Consider the following 23,243-nt stretch of genomic DNA (forward strand, 5'->3'; position numbering starts at 1 on the left):
ATATATATATATATATATATATATATTTATATAAATTGCAATACGATTACATTCAGTAATCAAGGAGAACGTTTTTTTATGAGGTCTACAAGTACTTTAACTGTAAGGTAATATGCGAACATCATGCACTGGGTTCTTTAAAACTTCCATCGCAGCAATGGCGTGCTATTGTCTGTGTCATTACGTATCTTCTGCCCTGAAGGTTTCCTCAAAACGTTTAAGTAGAAACAAAAAGCAGATTTCTTTGAAACTTGTTTTTTTTACTTCAAAATATAACAATCAATTGCAATCCATAACGAAATTCGCTGATACAACAATAAAGCATAGGGGATATTCCTGGAAGACGAGTTATCTCGTTCTTTGCGATGAAAGAGTTAAAAGAAGCCTTGTATTATTGTTAACCTTATTGTTTACCAAGTATTAAAAGCACTGCCGGAATTTTATGAGGTTAATAATAATAACAAGGCACTTTCAAAAAAAAAAAAAAAAGAAGAAAATATGCTTAAACTTTTATTACTTTTTGTTTTGTGAAACTTTTGTTAAAAAAAATGGACTTAATTAAATTAAATAAATTTCTTTTAAGAATTAACTTTGATAATTCTGTGTTGAAACAAAAAATTAAACGCCTCTTTGAAGATAATCGAAATTTTTTTTTGCTGGTTTCGTGGCATGAGTGAAATGATGGACATACAGATTTTAAACAAATCAGTAATACATTGTTATTGATTTGCATAACTCACAAACAAAAAGTCTTCAGCATGACAGCAGGAAAAAAGTTTTTTTCAACTTTCCAAACTTTATTATACCAAATTTCAATTTAGTTCAATATATAACTAAATTATAACACATCACGTAGGTCACCTTTATGTAGTATTGATATAAAGATTAGTCAAAATTGAATAATTCAAATAACTAGGCGAGAAGTTGATTCCTTATTCCTTCAATTTTAACCATTAAATTTGATTTGATTTGATCTGAAATAAAAAAGGAACAAAGTCTGCCATGCAGGTACATACGACATACATGTTCGTAAACTGTTTACCATCAGGGATAAATAAATCACAGTAATTTGATCGTTTCAGTCACGAACAAGCTGAGTACGCAATGGAGTGTTTTCCCTTTTTACTTCGAAAATGTGGAGTATTTATTAAGCTCTTCACGAGGCAGGCACTCACACAACGAATAAGGGGGTCGTGGAATTAAGACCCCATTATTTTGTGATTGACGGCATGTTGGTGGAAATGCGGTCAGTTCTCTGCACTGGCCGCTTTTACTTCTAAGAAACAGTTTGGACCCATCGATCGAAAGCTGGATGAGCTTCACGCCAATTCCAATGATAGAATGCAACGACAGCTCAGTACTTTAAGGGGACGCTATAGAGCAGGAAAAACTATTCATTGCAAATTACGCTTCACCTCCATAACTAATTTATAATTTAAATCATAAAAAAACTCAGTTAAGATAAATCTAGAGTACGCCATGAAGATTCTATTGCTAAAAAAAATTTCAAAATATCAAAATACAAACAAATTATTGGATGAGATTTTTCCTCATTACGTAACCCTAAATTATTGTCAAGTAATTTGTTATCACTTTATTTTGAAATTTTCTTTTCAGTATTTGAAATTTCATGGCTTATATAAGGTTTGTCTGAAGGGCAATTCCATATGTGACGGAATGACAGTTTGACTTGTAAAATAACAATTAATTGAAGTTTCTATGTATCGAATTTCAAAGAATTTTTTTTTTCTCTCATACATATCATTATTATTGGCATAATGCGCTTCATAAACTAAAAAAGGAGGATTTTCTATCTCTTTGAATTTCAATTTTACGAACTTTTTATTTGCGTGACGGAATGGCATATTGGCAACCAAACTTTTGGCATGCCTCTTAGAACTGGTAGTTTCTGCGAATTTTGCAGCTATTATTTTTCTGAACTATTTTATACTTTTAGTATAATGTGTAAGCAATGTAAAATGTGAATTTGGAAAATTAACCTCAGGTTGGCTAGCAGTTATTAACATCTATTTGCTGTGACGGAATGACCGTGACGGAATGACAAAAAGTTTAGTAGAAGAAAGCCTTCATTTAAAAAATGTTTTATTAATATGTAAATGATAAACAGAATGTAACAGATAAACAGGATTAATATTTATGTAAGAATTAGTAAAAATTTCAACATTTTGAAAATTAGGTTGTCTCTGAAGAGGTTTTATATCTAACTTGCCAATGTCACATCTTATCTTCGTTCTCAGGAAATTTATGCATTATTAAGACATGTGACGGAATGACGTAAAAGAAGTTACTTTTATTTTATATACTAAACTTAAAATGTTTACATTTTGTTCTATATGCATATTTTTATCAAAAAATTGCAAAAGAAAGATACATTTCTTTTATTTTAAAAGTATTTTTCAAGAAAACAATTTGAGCACAAATGTGAACAGTTCACTTGTCAGCCATGTGATTACTTTAGAATGCTGCCAGATTCAAAAAAATTAAAGTTATCAAAAATGAAACGGCAATATGTAGACTTTGGCTATTTTTGAATATATTTTTAAAATTAAAATAAGCAATTCATAAAAAAAAATTTCACTTAAAAGTTGACACTTCCGTGGAATTGCCCTGAACTCAATTTTTCTATGCTTTAAATTTTCAATTACTTATGAAAGTAAAAGAGGATTTGCAATGAGAAGTTACTCTGGAGGTATGGCGTCCTCTAAACCACTGTGTCATGACGGCATCAAGTATGTTACAAAATCCCTAATGTAACGAAATTAAATGAGTTATTACGTTCTTGATTTCGATCAAAGACAAGAATATACTTGTAATTTCTTGATTTAAATGTCAGTCAAAGATTGAAAGAAAAAAAGTTACCTTCGATATCTTTCCAGTAGTGGACGATATATTGTGTGATGGGACTGTTGCCATCAAAGGGGGCTGACCAAGAGACGGTGGCCGCTCTGCTCCATACGTCTCCAACTTTCACTGAGACAGGTCGCTCCGGTGGTTCTGCAAATACAAAGAGACATTCTGAGTACACTTATTTTCTAAAGCACCATCTTTGATTTTACAAATTGTTTTCTTTAAAAAATGTCGGATATAAAAAAAAATAGGAGAAATGGCCTATAATAATTTTTAGAACTTCCTCATCCTTTTTTTCCTTCTAAGAAAAATATTACGTGGCTAGTCAGTTTTGATGCGTAATTCAAGCTATTTGTGCTGAGCGCATAGGCGTAGCGTGGGGGGAAGCACACTTTTTCTTTCCTGTTCGTCTATTTTAAGTTTTATACATAAATTTTTTTTAAATATGCATACATTTTATTTTATTTTATAACCGTCGCCGAACAGCCGACCTAATTTTTGGGTTTACGACTACTAATGTTCAACTCTGTAGCCACGTAATTTTGAACCGAAACCCGAAGGGAACTACTGGATCAAGTATAGTGAGAAATTTGCCTTCGTGGAGGACGTTTTCGATAGAACTAATTTGCTTTTGCGTTACATAGAGAGGAAAACCACGAAAGCCTCCCACGAACAGCTTCATGGCAAGGGGATTCTAACCCATGATCCGTCTTCCACTGATAATATTTTACGTCCGAACTGTGGCCGGTGAGAGCCGTGGGCATATATATATATATACATACAATGCACTCCCGATTATCCGGGTTAATCACCGGGACAGGTCGCACGGACAATCGAAAAACACGGATAATCCGAAAACTTCTTTTTATTAAAGAAAAAATCAATACCAGTACAAAAAATATAAAAATTACTGACACTTGAACGTTGTATAGCATCAAATTAGGAATTTTCCTTTTGACGTTTACTGCTTAAAATTTTTTTTAATGCGACTTTGCCGTATATTGACACATATTTTACAAACCGCAGTAATGTCAAATCGTCCCGTATAATCTAATAAAGTTTCCACAGAGCAGCAGAATGAGAAATTATATTTCCCTCATTTACTGCATCAGTTACTATCATCACTGTTTGATTTAACAAGTAACGATGTCGTCATCTGTCAAATACAGGAACGCAGGCTCACACTTTTGAAACTAATCTTCTAAATTTTCTTCATCAGAAATTTCGAAACCTTAGATTTCTTTTGCTTGTTCAAGAATACTGTTATCATATTCTTTTTGAATATCTAAAGATTGTTCATCAAGCGGTATGATCTTTCTCCACTATCGTAATAACGTAGATGATTTTACCTTTGACCATGCTGCTGATATACTGCATCCAATAATGAATATTGCTTCGAAAAATTTGGTAGTGTTATAACTTCATGAATCAAATTTTTTTAATCGTAAAAATGTTTCTCGTTAAATTTTTTGTGTAACTCCGGAATGAACACGGATAATCCGCAAACCGGATAATCCTCGCACGGATAATCGGGAGTGTACTGTATATGATATAGACAAATGTGTACTAGTGTACTGCTACTTTTTACATATATGTGTTTTTCATATACGTATAGGACTATTTTTGTAGCTATGGTTAATGTTGTTCATTTGCCTTAAGTTTACTTTCACTTTTGTTTTTCTTTACTCTTAAGCAACTCTTACTATCTTAGTTTTCCATTCTGCTTTGGCTATCCTTTTCTTACATCTAACATGCATCAAAAGAAATTATCGAATAGAGTAAAACATCCCATATTTGTTTTGAATAAAAGGGTTTTTAGCAATGGGATACCTGCTAGCGACGTAGAGTGAGTATTTCAGTACCGATAGGTTGTTGAAACGTGGCGTTTATTTTCGTTAGCGACTTTTCTTTCCATTATATTTCGAGTAAGCCAAGCCCGCGAAGTATCAGTTCTCTTATGTGACACATTCTATATTCTTTCACAAAGATTTAAATTCTTTCAATATATATTTCTCACTTAACACAAAAACAGGTAGGGAGCCTAAAACTATATCACGGTTACAGTACAATACATAAACAAATAATAAATCTAAGTTAAGTGTAGACCAGAAAGATTTATCTTTTAACGAATTCGATGTGCGATACGGCACTGTATTTAATTAACTGCACATTAATTAACATTCTAACTTATGTGGTGCAACAAAGCTCAACATTAACACGTTATTTTGCTTATAGACGATCAGCTGGAGTTAACGTCATAGGTCACAAACGTGATTTTATTCTTCGTAAAGTGCAGGTACACAATTCTGATTGCTGAGTGAAGTGTAATGCTTCTTAAAAGCGCAGATTTATATATTTTCACAGAACATTCCGAGAAGATTTCATTTTCACAGAACATTCCGAGAAGATTTCATTTTCACAGAACATTTCTGCTGTCCGGATATAGTTGAGAAGAGTTGATCTGAAGTAAAGAAAACTTACCAACAATGCGAAGAATGATGGTGTTGTTGACTTCACCGAATTTGTTCTTCGCGGAACACGTGTAAGATCCTCCGTCGTTCCTGTGAGTGGACAGGATGGTAAATTGAGCTATGACACCTGTTGCAGACAATTCTTCATTCATCTGGATCCTTTAAATACACACAAACAACAACAACACTTTAGAATGCTATAAATGGTAGCAAATTTTCAAAAAGTATTTTTTTTTTAACACAGCACAAATGCTTAAGAAAATGGACAAAGCTCGAAACGCGTGCTAAAGAAATTTGATATAGCATTTGATTCCATTTTCCTAAGTTTTCTCATGAAAGTTGTTATTTTTTTTAATCAATAAAATAAGGGATACAAACAATTCCTAATGCGACGCAGTCCATTTGCCTTAATCAGTGAGTGCGTTTTTTCTTCTTCAAAATAAGTTTTTCTTAAAAAGATATGAACAGTTAACTTTTTGCAAGATTGGCGACTATCCTACAAACTTAGAATACTAGGAATAAATTGATGTTGTACGAATTAAGATTTTAAACCACTTCATCGTTTAGTGTGCTGAATCCGGAGAAATACTTGAAAAGTTACATTTATAATATATCCGACCCCTCGAAAGCCAAGACTTTGTCCCGTAATGATTATGCGTAGTGTTTAAAAAAGTGTATCCGTAGTGTTTAAGTAAGTAAATTTAAATACGTAACGTAAAATGTAAAAATTTGGGTTGAACTTTAAATAAGGTTGAACTTTAAATAATATAATTGTTTAATTTCTTTTTTTAAATTTTCTTTATCGTTAAAGAGATCTAACGAAAAACGTTATAAGTAAAAATAATATTAAGGTGATTTAACTCACTTGCTTAAATTACATTTTCTAGATAAACGCTATTTACAATTGTCTGAAAGTTCTGAAATTGTAACATATGTATATATACAATGTACATAAATGTCGGAAAAAAACCCAACTATATTCAATTTAATAAAATTGGACTTGAATGCAGGAACACCTAATCACACATAACCTACAAACATGACCTAGCACCTAGATTAGTTTATTATTCTATTTTTTATTCGCGATTTTTATTTTTATTACTCTAGCATTTAACAGTCATAGTAAGATAGGGCTCTATTTTTTAACAGTCATGATAGAATTACCACGTGGTTTTAACCCAGGTCAGATGACGTACTCCTCTCTCCAGACACCACAACAAACGAGACCATTTTCAGCCACGATACATTTAACGAGCATCTTGCTGCCTTACACAAGTCGGTCGTTACATCGGTTACCGGGATCGAACTTACCACCCTTGCTGAAAATCCGATCTAACGTTATTTAGAGTGATATACTTTCCTTTTCTATTTCAGCTATACTCCTGGTAAACAGGACAGCTGTCAAGGTTACGTGATTTACACACTTTACCCCTCTCCGATATCAAGGTATCTGCAAATCCTGATTTTTTTTTCTACATTTTAATAGATTTCCATTTGTTACTGGAACGTACTGCCATAGTAAAAACGCAAGAATTTCCGTACACACGGTAACGGAAAGGAGAAAAGTGTGGAGAGTGGGAAAATCGGGTAACCTTGAAACGCGTATTCCATTCACAAAGAGTACAGATAGTTTCTGTCAGTGGGGGAATCAATATAATCGCTATTTTCACAAAAACAAAGTAATCCTAAGAGGAAGAAAAAGAGAGAGAATGTACCGTCCAGTTGTCTGAAGTTGGACGCCATTTTTAGCCCATGATGTGATGAGTGGCTGGTCACCTTCTGCCTCACACACCAGGGTAGTTGATTCTGCTTTGCGGGCACTCTTGATCCGATACGCCGAACTGATACGAGGCGGAGCTACGATAAGAAGGATTCATTGAAGTCTTCATTTTAAATAAAAGTATAACATAATTTTTTTAAAATTTATTTCAAATTAAAATTTATTTTTCAAAAAAACGACAGATGACTGAAGAATTTGAAAAAATAATTTAAAAAAATTTATTTATGTATTATTATATGTATTTATTTATGTTGTATTTAACCTGCATTCGATTTTTAAAATAAAGCTTGCTTTCTGATTAAGAATTTACATCAAGTTTCAAAAGTAGGTCGACCGATCATACCATATTTAATTGGGCATCATTGGCGCCAATAACAGTGTTTACGACCTTCGATATAAGTACCGATATTTGTTCATGCGCCAAATTTGATTATGAATATATTAATGTCGTTACTAATGATTTTCGAGAATTACAATGAATTAATTTTGGTAGCAGGTAAAAATTGAAACGAAAAAAAAAGTTTTGCATTAAAAAAGTTATGTTGATAGAAATAAGAACCGTTAAAAATTGTTATTGGCGCCATTGTTGCTTTATTAATTTCAGTAATGGGTAGGAATTTAAATAAAAACATAAATTATGTACTAATCTAGGTAAATGAAGAAAAGGTACTTATTTAGGAAAACCATAAAAAATCATTATTATTATTAACGCTAATGATGGTTAATTAATTTTAATAATGGGTATTACTGGTATGTTAATAGGTGTTTTTTCAATAGGTACTAATATCGGTACTATAATGCATACTGTAGGTACGATAAAAATAGGTTTTTAGGTACCCGAAAGGGTGAAGTACCGGAGAAAGGTGTTGGTTTCTCAGCTGTTGAACTCGAGCAATAGCATTATGCCAGTTTGTATTGAATATAATTAACCTTTTGCTTACGGCGCTTGGTATGATGAAGCCATTCTGGTCCATTTAGTGTATCAGCCGTAAGGAAAAGGTTTAGTTTGAATGAATGAACTTCTAAAAACACGTTTTGCATAATATGATAAGATAAAGCCACATGGAAAGGCAACAAACAAAAAAATTGTTTGAGCTTAATTGATTGCATTGGTTTTTAAGTTTTGTGCATGATTTCATAGTGGTAATTAATATCGATTTATTGACTATTTACTTCTTTTCCTCACGTAGGTATTTATCTAGACATTTATAAAAATTGTGCAGTTATTCTATTATACCGATATTAAATATTTATGCATACATTTATACAAAAGTTTGCACAAGCTATGCTAGAGCTAAGAGTGTGTAAGCATACTACAAAAGAAATTTAATCAAGAAAGAATTTAATTGAACGTCCTTACAAAAAACCATAATTTTACTATTATGTTAATCTTTTCTTTATTTTTTACTCTATATTAGAATCTTCGAAACAACTTGAGGAGCGACAATTAAATACTTTATTTAAGTCATATTTGAAGTCAATCTTACATACCTTTGACGTCCAGCTTGGCTGCTTTTTTGATGTTTTCCCCAACACCGTTGGACACTTCGCAGGAGTAGAGACCCTCATCGTTTTTGTCAATCTTCTTGAAAACGAGAGATCCGTTCTCTGCGATTTTCCAACGGGAACTCTCATTGATCACCATCTCATTGCCACCATCATCTGAAAACAAAAACACATTCATTTCAATTCTCTCTCTCTCCATCTTTACCCATTGGCATAATGGGTGTTGTTTTGGGCTTGATGGCGCGCGCACCTTATTTGGACGTTATCGCACTTTTCAACTGTGTTCAAAAGTAATATTAAACAGTGCGCATGCGTCGTCATTGCATACGTTGATATGACGACCGCTACTGTTGGATAATTTTTTTTAGAATTATTTTTTTTCACTTTTAAATTTGTTATGGATTAAGTTGGTGAGCTTATTTTATTTTATTTATTTTTTTGCGGCTAAAGTGAAAGTTTGTGTAGAATTACAATAGCTTGACCGTGAATGAATGAAATCAAGAGAATGTCGACTTTCACCGGTGAATGTCAACAATCACATAGTCGCTTTTTTGAGAGTCCTAAATATTTGTTATATCCGATTTAAAATTAATTTATTCGTTTATATTGTTTTATTTTAGTTCATAATCGTAGTTGAACAGTCGACCCAATTTTGGGTTTTCGACTACTATGTTCAACTCCGTAGCCTTATAATTTTGAACCAATCCAGAAGACAAGGAAACTCTTAGATGAGTACCCTCAGAGGTATGATTTGTTATGGGTACATGGTGGACTTTGTGACTCGACATATTTAACTTGCATCAGTCATCATTTACTACAGGAGGAGTCTTCAGACGGCGGGGATCGAACCCACGACCTCAGTGCCCTACCAATCAAGCTGTACCGGCCCGTTGATACTATTTATTCGATATTTCAATATCTGCTGAGGATAGATTAGGAGAATCATCAGTTTTCGGAGTACCGGTTAAATGCATACAGGGCGCAGTGGCACTGAACCTTAAAAAAACATTGATGTAGGGCATACCGGGTAAAAGTATACCGAGCAGTGGCACTTAAATAGACTTATTATATATTTCTGACATTTACCAAAGTTTTCATTCTCGCCTCTTCTTTCACTAGTTATAGTAGAATTTAATGGTGTGCTCTCAGAATCTGATAAAACTATTAGTCACTAGATGGCGTCTTAATAATAAAAATTTAATTCAGAGCCTCCAGATGGCGTCTTATAATGAAGATGTAATATAGATTGATTCAAGAATTCAATGTAGGCAGATCTAAGCCTAATGTACCAAAATAAATTTTTGCTATTGTTTGAAACGAGAGCTCATCTTTGAATGTTACAGTGCTTATTCATAACTGTTTCATGAAGTAATTCATAGTGAAATGCTTATACTGCTTATGACAATTTTTACGCAGAAAATTCGCAACCATTAGAATTTTTAATTCGCCCTTGAAAGCATCAATGCTATTAGTTTTATTCTATATAAATGAATTTGCTATGTTAGCAACGCATTCAATAGTTGTGCATTTCATTGATATTATGAGTCGCGACCCATTAATTTTAGATACAAAATTCGGAACTTACATGCATTTTTCTGTAATTAGAAATATTGTATAGTGGGGTTAAAGATCGTGGACTTCATCATTTAGCACGATAAAATTTATGACATAAGACCCAAAAAGCATGTGACTTTACGGCAACCTTGTCTCGGAATTTTCTTTTTATTGTCACGAAAATGTTTGTTCTAAAAACCTTTTTTTCAATAAAGCAAAAATAGTGCAGTTTCAAACCTTTCATCCTAAAAGGACTAAAAATTATTTTTTAGAGCTTTTTTTTAAAAGTATCTTAGGTAAGATCACTTAGATTCATAATGACGTTTTAGCTGACGACACACAAGCGATAGGATCGAATTGCATTGTCCATTAAAATTTCATGTCAAGGTGGATTTTACCTGAGCATACAAGGAGTTTGCGAAAAGAAACCTTATGATTACCTAGATTTAAGATTATTTTCAACTTGAGACAAGTTTAATTAAAGGATTTTTCTCACGCTTGAAAACCCTAAATCAACCTCGATTTAAGGTTTCTATATAGAAGGCTGTTTTCCAAGGTTTTGTATTAGGGAAATGTGCGTAAAATAGAGCAGATTGTCACAGATATCGTTTTAAGGTTACAAGGTTTACATGTAAGCCGGATAACACACTTTTTTAGGTTTACATTAAAAAGGTTTTTGCTGAGTGAAAATAAACCTTATTTTGCTATCTGGGGAGTAGTGCCGTATATTCGTAATCATTCATTTCTATTGATATGACATTCGATTGATATGGCATTGAATAATTTTGATTTATATAGAAATTTTTAATAGCTAACACTTGAGTCAAAATAACCTCATTCACGATAAATCATTGAATTTTTTAAACAGTTCGTTAACTTGTTTGGTTTCATATTATTTTTTTAAAAAAAAGTATGACAGACCTATTTTTTTCCTCCATGTCACTGAAGGCTTTGGATATCCTCTTGTGGAGCAATCCAAGACGGCTGTCTGACCTCCCATTGCTGATGTATCTCTCGGTTCATGCACCCACTGCGGTGACACTGAAAATAAACACTCTGTTTAGTTGAAGAGTTGGTTTTCTTCATTTTCTATCGGAAGGAAGAAATAATTGAAATAACGTTTAAAAATGAAATGATGAAGAGAAAATTATATATTAGTCAGTGGTCGGAAGTGAGTACACATAGCGAAATTACTGTACTCGCTGCGTTTTTTTTTCGTAGTTTGTAGGGTAGTGGGCTACTTTTTAAAAAAAAGCAGTGTAGTTAGTAGTGTGATATAAAAAACAGTAGCTTGTAGCGATTTCTGGCAACTATTTTAACATCAGTTTGATAAAGAAAAAAGATTCGAACGCAACAAATGTTTCGATTTTGATGGGTACAAGTCTTCGCGGGTTCACCAATGGGCGCAATGAAAAGGATCATATAGTGTATTTAGAATCAGGAATTACGTATTTAGAATCCCATATAACTCATATTTAAACTAGCCATTACACATAATAAATAATTTATCACTAAGATCACACTTTTTCATATGAGGATATACACTCGCGAAACATTGACATTTCAAAAGAAGGGACCGTATTTCCGCTGCAATGGAAAAAATTAAAATAAATAAAAGAGCATTAAACACTTAAAATGGCAACGATTTGATAACTGCCTATAGTTTTTTAAATTAAATATTCGCTGTCGAGAATGGCATAAAAAAGTTGAAGGTTAAATCAACAAATTCGAAAGGAAAGTCTTGGAATAACAAACTGGCTTATATGAACATGAATAAATATATCTTAATAATTATTCATGTTTAAAATAAGCCAATTTTTATTTTTTTAACCATTTTGAGCATGAGTGTAAATTAAGTTTACCAGCAAAGTTTGTATCCTTAAAGTAGTGACTACATTTCAAAAATAGTTTGTAGTTACTTACTACATTATAAAAAGTAGTTGTGATAAACTACGAAAATAATGTAGTTTTTCCGACCACTGATATAAGTCATATCTTTATAATGAATGATACTTAAAAGAACAGTTAAGTAAAATAAATCATATACAGTTCATTGTATTTGTGTTATTAGCGTCGTCAGTGCATATCTTCATCATTCACATACAATTTAATAATAATGAACAATGTAATTCAGAAACAATATAATAATAATATTCATAACAATGTTGTAGTAAGCTAAAAAATAATATAGTTTTTCCGGCCACTGATATTAGTCATATCATAAATATGAATGATGCTTAAAAATAACAGTTCAGTAAACAAAATCATATACAGTTCATTGTATATGTGTTATAGTTTCAGAGCAAATCTTCATTCACAGACAATACAAACACATTCATAAACAATGTCTTCTTCATTCACAAACAATGCATGAGATTGCATTGTTTATCAGAAAAAAAAAGAATACGTAAACTGATATATAAATATTTAAAACATACTATTGTCAATGCATCAAAAACAATTAAAAAAAGAAGAAATAATAACATCTTTGACATTAACTGCTAATAACATTAAAACTAGTGCATTTGTATTTTAAAAAAAAGAAAGCAGAACTGCTATATCAAAACAACTAATTAAACACATACATTCATTTTTATAAAATAAATTTGCTTTATAATATAGGCAATATCGAAAATATATTCAAGAAACTGGAAGTAAATAATCATTAAAAATGCTATGTTCATATTCAGAGTAAATATATCGATAAGAAAACGCAGTAAAAGCAATATAAAATTAAAGTAGAATACCGAGATAAATCACAGTTTAAAAAGAATTAAGGACACACTGTTACGATCAATACTTTTTTGGCAAACATAAACGTAATTTCTCTTCATGATGATATGATTTAATTATTCAATATATAATAACCACACTGTCGTAAGCACTTAGCTCAAAAATACTGAAACACATAAATCATGAACATTTGTTATAATTAATAATAACAATTGATAAAAGAAAAATCTTAATTGTTTTCCGCAAACTAAAATTTCATGACATTCTATCTTTTTCACATTCATTCAAATCCATAAAATCCAGCCAAAATACATTCCCAAAAATCGCAACGTCGTAAACCTCGTATCATCAACGTCGTCGTATTGTTCGTACTGGATACTCAAGACTGGATACGACAGATTTTCTCTAATCATAAAAAGTAAACAATTTATGCAATCAACAATTTTTAGCGAACTTAAATATCTTTAAATTAGGTATCTTAATTGGATTAGGACGTAATTGTGGCAACGCTGTAAAGACTTTGTGTACTCACATAAAATATGAATATTTTTTAATCAATAATAAAAGAAAACAATCAATTTTTACCAATAATATTTTTTAGCACATTAAAATTTCGTAAAACTTCATATCTCGTTACAGCACGATTTAATTAACGTCTATAGTAATTTCAATGACGTAAGCACTTAGTACACCATACATTCCCCTCCCCCTCCCAATGCCCAACCGTTTGATACTCGTCATTTAGGTATCAGTAGGGCATATTTGCTGGCCAATTTTCAGGGGTACCCTATTAGGTGGGCCAACGTTGCTCCCACTGATAGTACAGAGAATGAAAGAACATACAAGCCTTGTCCAGGATTCGAACCCAGGATGTTTCTGATGGGAGATCAGTCAGTTTTGCTCCTAATATAGATACTCACAAAAATATGAACGATACTTTTTTATTCATAACAAAATGTTTTCGCAAGACACGTCTTTATTAATTTTTAAATAAATGATAAGATTAAAAATTCAATTGAATCAGTGATACGCTTCCTTGATGAAAGTACCAATAACTTGATATTTCTTCAATGGAGGCGTATGGCATAAGTTTTGTTCTAATGTTATTAAAAATTAAAGTTATATTTTGAGACAGCTGTGCGTTGTTACCAGAATATAAAACAAGTTATAAAAACGCACGTCAGTAACCGTTTATTTAATCTTACCATTTACACGTAATTCATCTCGTTTTTCGTCGAATCCGTATTTGTTCGACACTCGACAAGTATAATTGCCATTGCTGGTCGCATCCAGCTTGGCAATTGATAAAATGTTTGTATATTGGTCCAACGGAACGATTGAGTAAGAATTTTCTGTGATTTCTTTCCCGTCTTTAAACCAAGTAAAATGAAGTGGCAGTTCACCGTCCGTCACTATGCAAGTAACAGAAGTCCTTTTACCAAACGTGAGATTGTTGGCGAAACTAAAAGGTCCTATCTCCGGTTTTGTTGCTTCAGCTGAAAGAATAATAAATTAAACAGTGAATAGCAATAACTATTTTAATAAAAATTATTAAAGCATAGCAACCAACCATATTCACTATTTATTTGATAGAATAAAATGTCTTTTTATAACATTTTTACAGTGAACTGTTGGATTACTTTTTGCTTGTTTCTTATGAAAGAGGTTTGTACCATTTAATGTTAAAGGCAGAGTAAAACGTAACGATACATTTTTATATATATTCAAAGGAATATTTAATGTAGTGTTTTTTGAAGATATTTATTTTAATTAAAAATGTATATGTGTTGTAATCGTTATTAACTACATAAACGGTCAACTGATGTTTATTTTTTGTGAACCATAATTTAATTTAACGTTTGAAAGCAAAAGTACTAAAAAATGGTTATTTTATTAGAATAAAAATATAATAACAAATAGCAGTATGTAGTTCAATTGGAACTTCACAAAAGAGGGGAGAACAATAACAATAGCGGAATTCTATTGATATTTATGCTATAAGCACTAAGCATTCTTTACTGATGGAACATAATTTTCTACTTATATTAAATTAACACTGGGTATAACTAAACTAATTTATTGAATTTGATGGAGAAAAACTATTGGAGTAGCTAACGTTAAATTTTTGGGAAAACTTTAAGTACTTTAAAAAAAAAAAAAATTCCGTTAAAACAATAGCGCGGTTTTATAGTTTTTGGGCATGCATTAAAACAGACAATTGTTTTTTCTACAATTCTTTCACAGTAATATAACTTTGTATGGGATATTATTAAGTAACCTTCTTATTTGAACTTTATAATCTTGCTTTCATTTGTAAGCATCTGGACACTACTAAAATTTTTTTTTGGTAGATAACATATAAATGTTCAGGCCCTCTAGGAGGAAATGATTTTTTTTTTTTTTTAGGGTAGTCAGAGAAAACTTATGCAAAAAAGTTTGTTAATTCCTATCAGTCGACAGGATTCTACATTTTTTATTGTGATTTAAATTTGTTAGAGTTAAGATTCTACCTTATGCCCGAAGAATGCAAAAGTTATCATAAAAATAAGCCTTATACATTTTTAAGATAAAATGCAGGTTGAATATAACACAGATAAAACGTTCATTTTAGACAAATACACAACTTGAAATGAAAATATAAACAAAATGAGTTTAAATACGCGATTTACTACTTGAACTAATTATAATTTCTATTTTATATTATGGTAATTACATAACAATATATTTTTTTAGCTGAATATAATATTTTTGTAATATTTAATTTCATTGAAAAACATTTTAATTTCTAAATTTCTTCTGTAACTGAAATTTAGCAATGTATTTTAATTAGCAACAAATGCTTAAAAAAACGATTTGAAAAATAAATCTTCAAATATTTTACAAAACGTTAGCTTAGCAATGAGTTCTGTTTCAACAGCAATTTTAAAAGCAAAAATATTTTTTTTAAAATTGAGTCCAGTTTTGTAATGGTTAAATTTTTTGTTAAATATTAGCTTAAAACAAATAAAATTTTAAGACTGAAAAATGATTACAATTTTTGAAACTGAAAAGCACCAAAAATAATGTTATTTATTTTTAAATTATATCAACAACTCGATAACGGAGTTTTGTTTCTGGATATTGTGCTCGAATTTTCTTTTCTGTAAATCACAAAAATAATGAGTAAAAATGTATAAATAATGATAATATAAAATGAGTTTCTCTATACTGTTTAAATTGCAACTGATCAAAAAAATCAAATTAAAAAAAATTTAATAACTTTAGTCGATCTGTCAAATGGTAAGTGAGTAACAAGATTTACGTTCAAAATTTAAAAAAAAAAGATATTTTGTTACTAGATAAAAACAAACTAATTAAATAACACACAAAATTTTAAGAAAAGAGATAAAAGGACTGATAGAAAATAAAACTGAAACAAATACGTGTATTGCAGGGAAAATACCTGTAAGAAGCAAAGTGATGAAAACTGCAATTGAGTGATATACAAACATTGGAAGATTTTGTTGAGCTTTCACTGAAATATAAACATTTACATATTTACTGAGATATCTTAATTTAAATGAATTTTACATGAGAAAGGAGAAGTGTAAACAAAGAAAAGGCTTACCGCACTGTAAAAGCGTTGTTACAATTCTGCTGGAACGATCCTTCTAAGAAATCTGGGAGACTAGCGCCACATAGTGACAGCTAGATGAAATAATTGTACTCACAAAATACTTTTTTCTCCAGAAAATTCGACTTAAATAACAATTTAAAAAAACGAAGCAATTTTAGTACGAACAACGCTCATTGAGTAAATATCGTATTTAATAAATAATATTCTGTGTAAGGATTTGTAATCAATTCTGAAAGAAATACATAAACAAAATTATTCATGTAATCAAACAGACGATTCAACATTTTGAAAAATATTACATTTTAATACGTGAATAAAACAAACACTAAAATAAAGAAAAGTAGTACGAACCTATGAAATAGTGATGAAGAAACATTTATTATTCTTTCTTGTTTACATAAATAAATTTACATAAATATGTCAGAAAATTCATCTCATTTCTTTGCGTAATTTCATATTATAGTTAATATTATTCATATATATTGGTTATTAAAAAGTCATATATTAACTTACTTTTAATGTTCAAAACGTCAAACGCTTCGTCAGAACCCGCGATGTTGCTAGCTTTACATGTGTAATTTCCATTGCTGTCGGCATTGAGACTTTTAATGATTAGAGATGAAGTATATTCATCGATAGTTTTTATCGATATTTGGTCATTTTCTCGAAGAAGAATGTTCTCCTTATACCAATTAAATTCGAAAGGAGGATCTCCACTGGTAACACTACAAAGGACAATAGTCCTCGAACCTACTTCGGCTTTTACAGGAAAATGAAACGGAGTCACATTTGGCTTTTTTAATCCTGAAATAAAAATTACTTTGTAAGATGCGCAAAACGCTACATTCTAATAGAATTAGTTATGCCTTAAATCAACACAATTTTGAAGAAATAAGAGGTGTGTGTGTGTGATATTTGCTGATGACATGATATCTTTTGAATTGGAATGCATGAAATGTATAATGTATGTATATACAATGTATAATATGTATATCAGCTATATATGCATAAAATATGTACATAAAAATGTATATACAGGAAATGTAAATAATGTTATTGATCGGTATGACCATAGCTTCCAGCCTTAGGAATCAAAAATTAGGAATATTATATGCGACAAAATAACACGCAAAAATTACGAGAGTAAGACCAAAATTTAACTATTAAATAATAACATTAATAGACATGTATTTAAATATTGTATGTAAATTAGTAAAACAAAACTAGAAACACTATCTTTAGTGGGAAATTAATAATATTAATATTTTATAATTAATAATACCGGTATAATTTAAAAACAACCATTACCTATTAATATATAATTATTCCTCTCAAAATTATAAGACACAGGTAAATAATAATCTACATAATAAACAAATATTTCTGATGCAAGTGTTAAAGTACTACAACAAATTTTTTTAAAAATAATAATAGTTGTTAAAGATTCATCTTAGTGAAATGATCAGCAACAGCTATTGGAATAGTATTTTCTAATAGAAAGCTACTAAAAATTACTTCAGCACAATAAACACAGGAAGCGCGGTTGCGGCGATCAGAATAAGGGATTAGTTTAAAAACAAATCTATTGCAAATTTATGAAAATTCAGATTTTTTTTTAAAATATCAGATTTTCAGATTTGATTTAAAAATTAGGAACAAATCCAAAAAATTCAGAACAGTTGGCAGATATGTATGACCAATAAATTTGAATCATGCGAATAGAGTTTTGATTTGAACACACTTGTAAATGAATTATAAATCTTGAAATACAACAAACAAGTTAAACAATAAAATAAACATGAAGTGAAGTTAGATATTTTTCTCATTTTTGGAAATAAGTTTATAAGTGAAACACATTTGACATTTTACGATTTGTATTCTTTAAAAGAATGGAAGTCAAAAAATTTATACGAAAGGACATTTATTTAGAAATTATAAGAGTATTATTTTCAGTGCTTCATAATATTTTTGACCACGTTGTATTTCATGTCTTCAATCTAATCAAGGACGATGTTAAAAACACAGTCCTTGATTAGATTGAAGACAAAAATGAACTTTAAATTATAATAATATGCTTATAATGCATAAATGACAATGGATAAAAATTCTCTTCTAATATTCATTTTATTTGAAAGATAAGACTAGAAAATACGTAAGCTATTAAATAAATGTCATACTGTAAATGACATACTGCCAAATGAAATACAAACATGTTTTATAAAAATTTGCCGACAAGCTAATAAAATAAATACATAAAATATGCTTACCGTGTGTTAGGAAAAAACAACTTGCAGTTAGAAGAAAAAAAGTCCAATTCACAGCCATATTCTCATTGTTGATGACCAAGCCTTCTTTTCTCAAGCACCCCCGAATATGAAGATATAATTATTTAAAATAAGATAACGATGGTGCGTCGCTAAAAAGCGTAATGAGATATATTTATGCGTTTGAAATAATACTATTCCATCATTAAAATACAATTTTTAAATCGACTGTCTCTGTTCTAACAAGATTAAAAGGATGCACGCTTCTCGGATACAGTTAGTGCCGTGTACATCATGTTTGTAGCGGTATAGTAACGCCACATGGTGACACAAATTGTAGTGAAATATTCAACCCAAGTTTATAAATTTCATTTAATTTGATTATTAATAATTTTGTAATAAAACACCATACACACTATTAAAATCATAAAAATAAGTACTACTGCACTATTTTCTTGAAATAAAATTACTCAACATACTATGCATGACATAATCGGAGTACACTTTAACAAAGAAAATACCACATAAAATTTAGGGAAAAGAAATCAAATTCAAAAATAAATCAAATTCAATCAACAATGAAAGAAAAACTGAGTGTTTTTTAGGCAGAAGTAACAAAACGAATAGAGAGAAATTCGTACACGGCAGGAAAAAGATTACTATACGAATGTGATATTGCAAGGGTTACATTAAATTAAATATGCAAACACTGGAAGCATTCATTATTTTAAAAATTGATAAGCTGAGACAACAATAAGTTTTACAAAACTTATTGCCGCAGAATTAATTTTGTCTTCTAAAAAACATCTTATTTCATTTGACTATAATTGAAAACATGTTATTGCATCTCTTAAAGAAATAATAAAAAAATTAAATGGCAATAAACTATTAAAATCATATTCACCACAATTCTCCAAAATATAAGAATCTTTCATAGAATATAAAACAGTCCTTTTCTAACATATAATGCAAATAAGTTGTTATAAAACGAAGTTATGTTTCAGAGAAAGTATAAGTGAACGATTGTATTGTTATTTTTACAAATTCTATTTCATATTCGTTTTTAACGTTTGAAGAATATAAACGTTCATACAGTTTACATTAAAAAAATGAAACTTGAATAAAAGTAAATTGGAGTTACAATAGTCCTTTTACCTTTTATTTTAAGTGATATAGATCGCGAAACGTGCAGTTATCATTGCTTTCAAAGTATGGAGATATAATGATCGAAAACCATTTTGAAGTACCACTCGAATCGTCACTGTACCAGAAAAGTCTCATACCTACATCTCACAAAGAACAAAACTATTAAAATGAACAGGCTGTAAAGAAGAAATATTTAAAACGAAGTGGCTGTAAAGAAAAAATGAACAGACTGTAAGGAAGAAACATTTAAAATTCAACAAATTAGTTTTGTCATATTATCATACTATCTAAAAACGCTTTTTCATTCAAAATCAAAATTAGTTGCTGCTTTGAGCAAGGAATAGTAAATTTAACCACATGCAGTATTTTAGGAACGATTTCACAGCATAACATATTGGTAAACAATAATATAATATAGGATCAGATTCTTTTTGCTTATTAGTATTTTAAATAAGTGGAGACAATATTAAGTAATGGAAATTTTCTTAATAAAAATCACTAATCAAAAAACTCGAGTAGATTATCTGTGAATGAAACGAAATTACAGATATTCACTATAAATTTATGAAACGGTACCGTATGAGATGTAGTCAAAATAATAAAAAGTAAACATGTTTACTGTGATTCTAGTTCAGTAATTAATGGCCTTTAAAGAAAATATTTATTTTAATAATTATAAACACATTCAGAAAGCAAAGATTTTGCTAAACTAACTTAGTGCAATATAATATTGAAATTCAATATATGAACAGTTTATATATATTTATAGAACAATTTGTACAGAATAGTTAACTAACAATATTATACAGAAGTGAACAGTTTTCGCTTGTTTCGTTACATAAGTCATAAAAACAGTTTACCTTTCATATTTAAAACATCGTACTTTTCATCATGTCCAACACTATTGGATGCCCGACAAGTGTAGTTACCATTGTTTCTAACATTCAGCGTTGAAATGGTTAAAATAGAAGAATAATCATTAAATTTCGTGATCGAAACAGAATCTTTTGCATCGAGTGGTTGACCGTCTTGGAACCAAAAAAACTCGAAAGGTGGCGTACCATCAATTACTGTACACATCAAACTCGTCCTCATGCCAACTTGAAGACCACCAGAAAAATTCATTGCACCAATTTTCGGTGCTCTTAAACCTAAAAACAAAATAATTTTTATATATTATTTATTCAGTTACGAAATCTGACTACCGTATTAATAACGTTGCTGTCTCAACAGACCTAAAGAAAGTCAAACAAGCAACAAACAAACAAATTATGATTAAAAAGCAATTATTTAAACTGCTGAAAAAATATAAAAGCAGTAATCTAGTTTTATTATCATGAAAGAACATTAAATATTTTTAAGAAGCATATTTTTTTTACAATTTTTAATCAATTTACAGAAGCAAAATTCAATTTATACGATGAAACTATAATAATTTTTCTTAAAGATAAAAAAAATAAAATTAGGTGATGGATATTATTATTCCCGTGTGAAATTATTGTCACATAAATAAACTTAGCTTTTTCGTTATGATAGAAATTAATAATAGTTCTTATTAAATTCTAAAACGTAAATGGAGGCTTTTAATTAAAAAATAGTTATTTAATATTATAGAATTAAGTATTTCTGTAACATTCATAAATAAATTTGAAAAATTACCAGTTAGAAGAAAAAGTTATTTTCTAATAAAAAAAATTGATTTTGTGATGGATACAGGTAAAAATAATGTTGAACAGAAAAGCAGTGATTGTTGAAACTCAAAACAAAATCTAATTAAAAAAAATCCATAAGATTTTTTTTTCAAATAATAATAATTTTCTTACAAAATATTTAATGGCGAAAGGCTTAAGACTTTACATTATCTACAAAATGTTTGATCCTGAAATACCGAATATTTAATTAGTTATTGTTTTATAATGAGTAAACATATTTCAAATGAATAAACCTATAAACTGAAATAAATTTAATTTCTACATCAGGTGTTTCAGCGTATTATTTTATCAATGCCATATGAAATTTTAATGTAAGAAATAGGTAAAACTAATAGCAAAACTTTTGCAGCAGTTGTAAGACAGCAAATATTCTCAGAATCAAAAGTACCATGCAGTGAAAACACAATTACAGTCAGAATTTAAACTTACCTTGGATGAAGAGGAAACATCTTGAGATGAAGAGCAAAAGAAAAATCTCCCTTAATTGATATGTAGAAGATAATTGCATGATACAGCAATTGTCTGCAATATTTTAGAATAGAAATACGATACTCATCTATTTATCCTACAATGCAGAGTTATGACGATTCAAGCTATTGTTGTATAGCATGAAATAGAAGTTTAAAATACCACTATTAAAAGGTGTTTCATGTAAAAAGGAATGTAAGTGATAATACAAACAGAGAGCAACTCGCACACGAACTCAAAGAACAGTGACATACAGTATAGTAGCGCCACACAGCGACGTAAATCAGACTGAATAAATCAAAATGCAGTTCATAAATTTGAAAAATGATTTAACCGTCTCGCTTTATCAAATTTATTACTTCGTCATCTAACAGTATTTATGCACAATTTTTCATTAATGGTTTTCACGCCATCATTAAATGCCCATAAAATTAACTGAAAAATTAAGAAAAAAAATATCTAGTTTGATACTCGGTCTATGACAGTCAAAAAATTAAAAAAAAAATTTAAAGAGTGACGGAAAATATCAATAACCAGTTAAAAAAGAAAAAAATAGTAAGATTCTCAACAAATGAGATTCGCAACAAATTCAAACAACTTATTCGGTATAGATCATTTCAGACATTACGACTGATGGAACTAGACTGAAACGCTGAATATAATCTGTTAATGATATTAATTAACGCATACCTAAAAGTAATTAATAAAAAAAGAATCATTTTTGTGAAATATTTTTAGAGTCGTCCAACATAACAAAAAAGAAAGTGAGAACTAATGAGTAAAAAGTAGTTTGTTAATATTTAATCATATCATTCAATCAATCATCTGCAAATATTCAGTTATTACACATATTTAATACATACATCTGAGAAAGAAAATGTGAAGTGAACATGAATACCCTTTTTAAAACAAATTCAACGCAACTTAATCGTTTTGCAATACATTAGTTTTGCAAATACATTAGTTAATAATACCACGAATATTATTCAATACATAATAAGAGATTGCGATAAATTCATTAGCAAAAAAAAATTATGAGTGTATATATATATATATATATATATCTTGTGAAAATAAATGCATAAATTGGGTATTTCAGCATAACAGTTAATCGAAAACTTCAGA

At 29.9% G+C, this 23,243-nt stretch overlaps 1 protein-coding gene across 31 annotated transcripts in view; it reads right to left on the reverse strand.

Annotated features, from left to right (window-relative positions):
• The window catches only part of LOC107444895 (cell adhesion molecule Dscam1), a 143,955-nt gene that overhangs the window by 23,655 nt on the left and 97,057 nt on the right, over positions 1-23,243 (reverse strand). For 28 of the 31 annotated variants that reach the window (XM_071178224.1, XM_071178215.1, XM_071178220.1 and 25 more), the window contains 5 exons: positions 11,101-11,220; positions 8,611-8,781; positions 7,055-7,196; positions 5,350-5,498; positions 2,881-3,015 (listed from right to left, as the gene is read on the reverse strand). In XM_071178224.1, the coding sequence (XP_071034325.1) occupies positions 2,881-3,015; positions 5,350-5,498; positions 7,055-7,196; positions 8,611-8,781; positions 11,101-11,220 (717 nt within the window). Of the gene's footprint in view, positions 1-2,880; positions 3,016-5,349; positions 5,499-7,054; positions 7,197-8,610; positions 8,782-11,100; positions 11,221-14,117; positions 14,409-16,354; positions 16,427-16,519; positions 16,569-17,041; positions 17,333-18,795; positions 19,098-20,798; positions 21,090-22,079; positions 22,363-23,243 lie in introns of those variants that run through there. The other 3 variants (XM_016059165.3, XM_071178203.1, XM_043045067.2) reach the window with 3 other exon arrangements.

Source organism: Parasteatoda tepidariorum, chromosome 3, assembly GCF_043381705.1.
Source record: "Parasteatoda tepidariorum isolate YZ-2023 chromosome 3, CAS_Ptep_4.0, whole genome shotgun sequence".
In the NCBI taxonomy this organism is placed as follows: domain Eukaryota; kingdom Metazoa; phylum Arthropoda; class Arachnida; order Araneae; family Theridiidae; genus Parasteatoda; species Parasteatoda tepidariorum.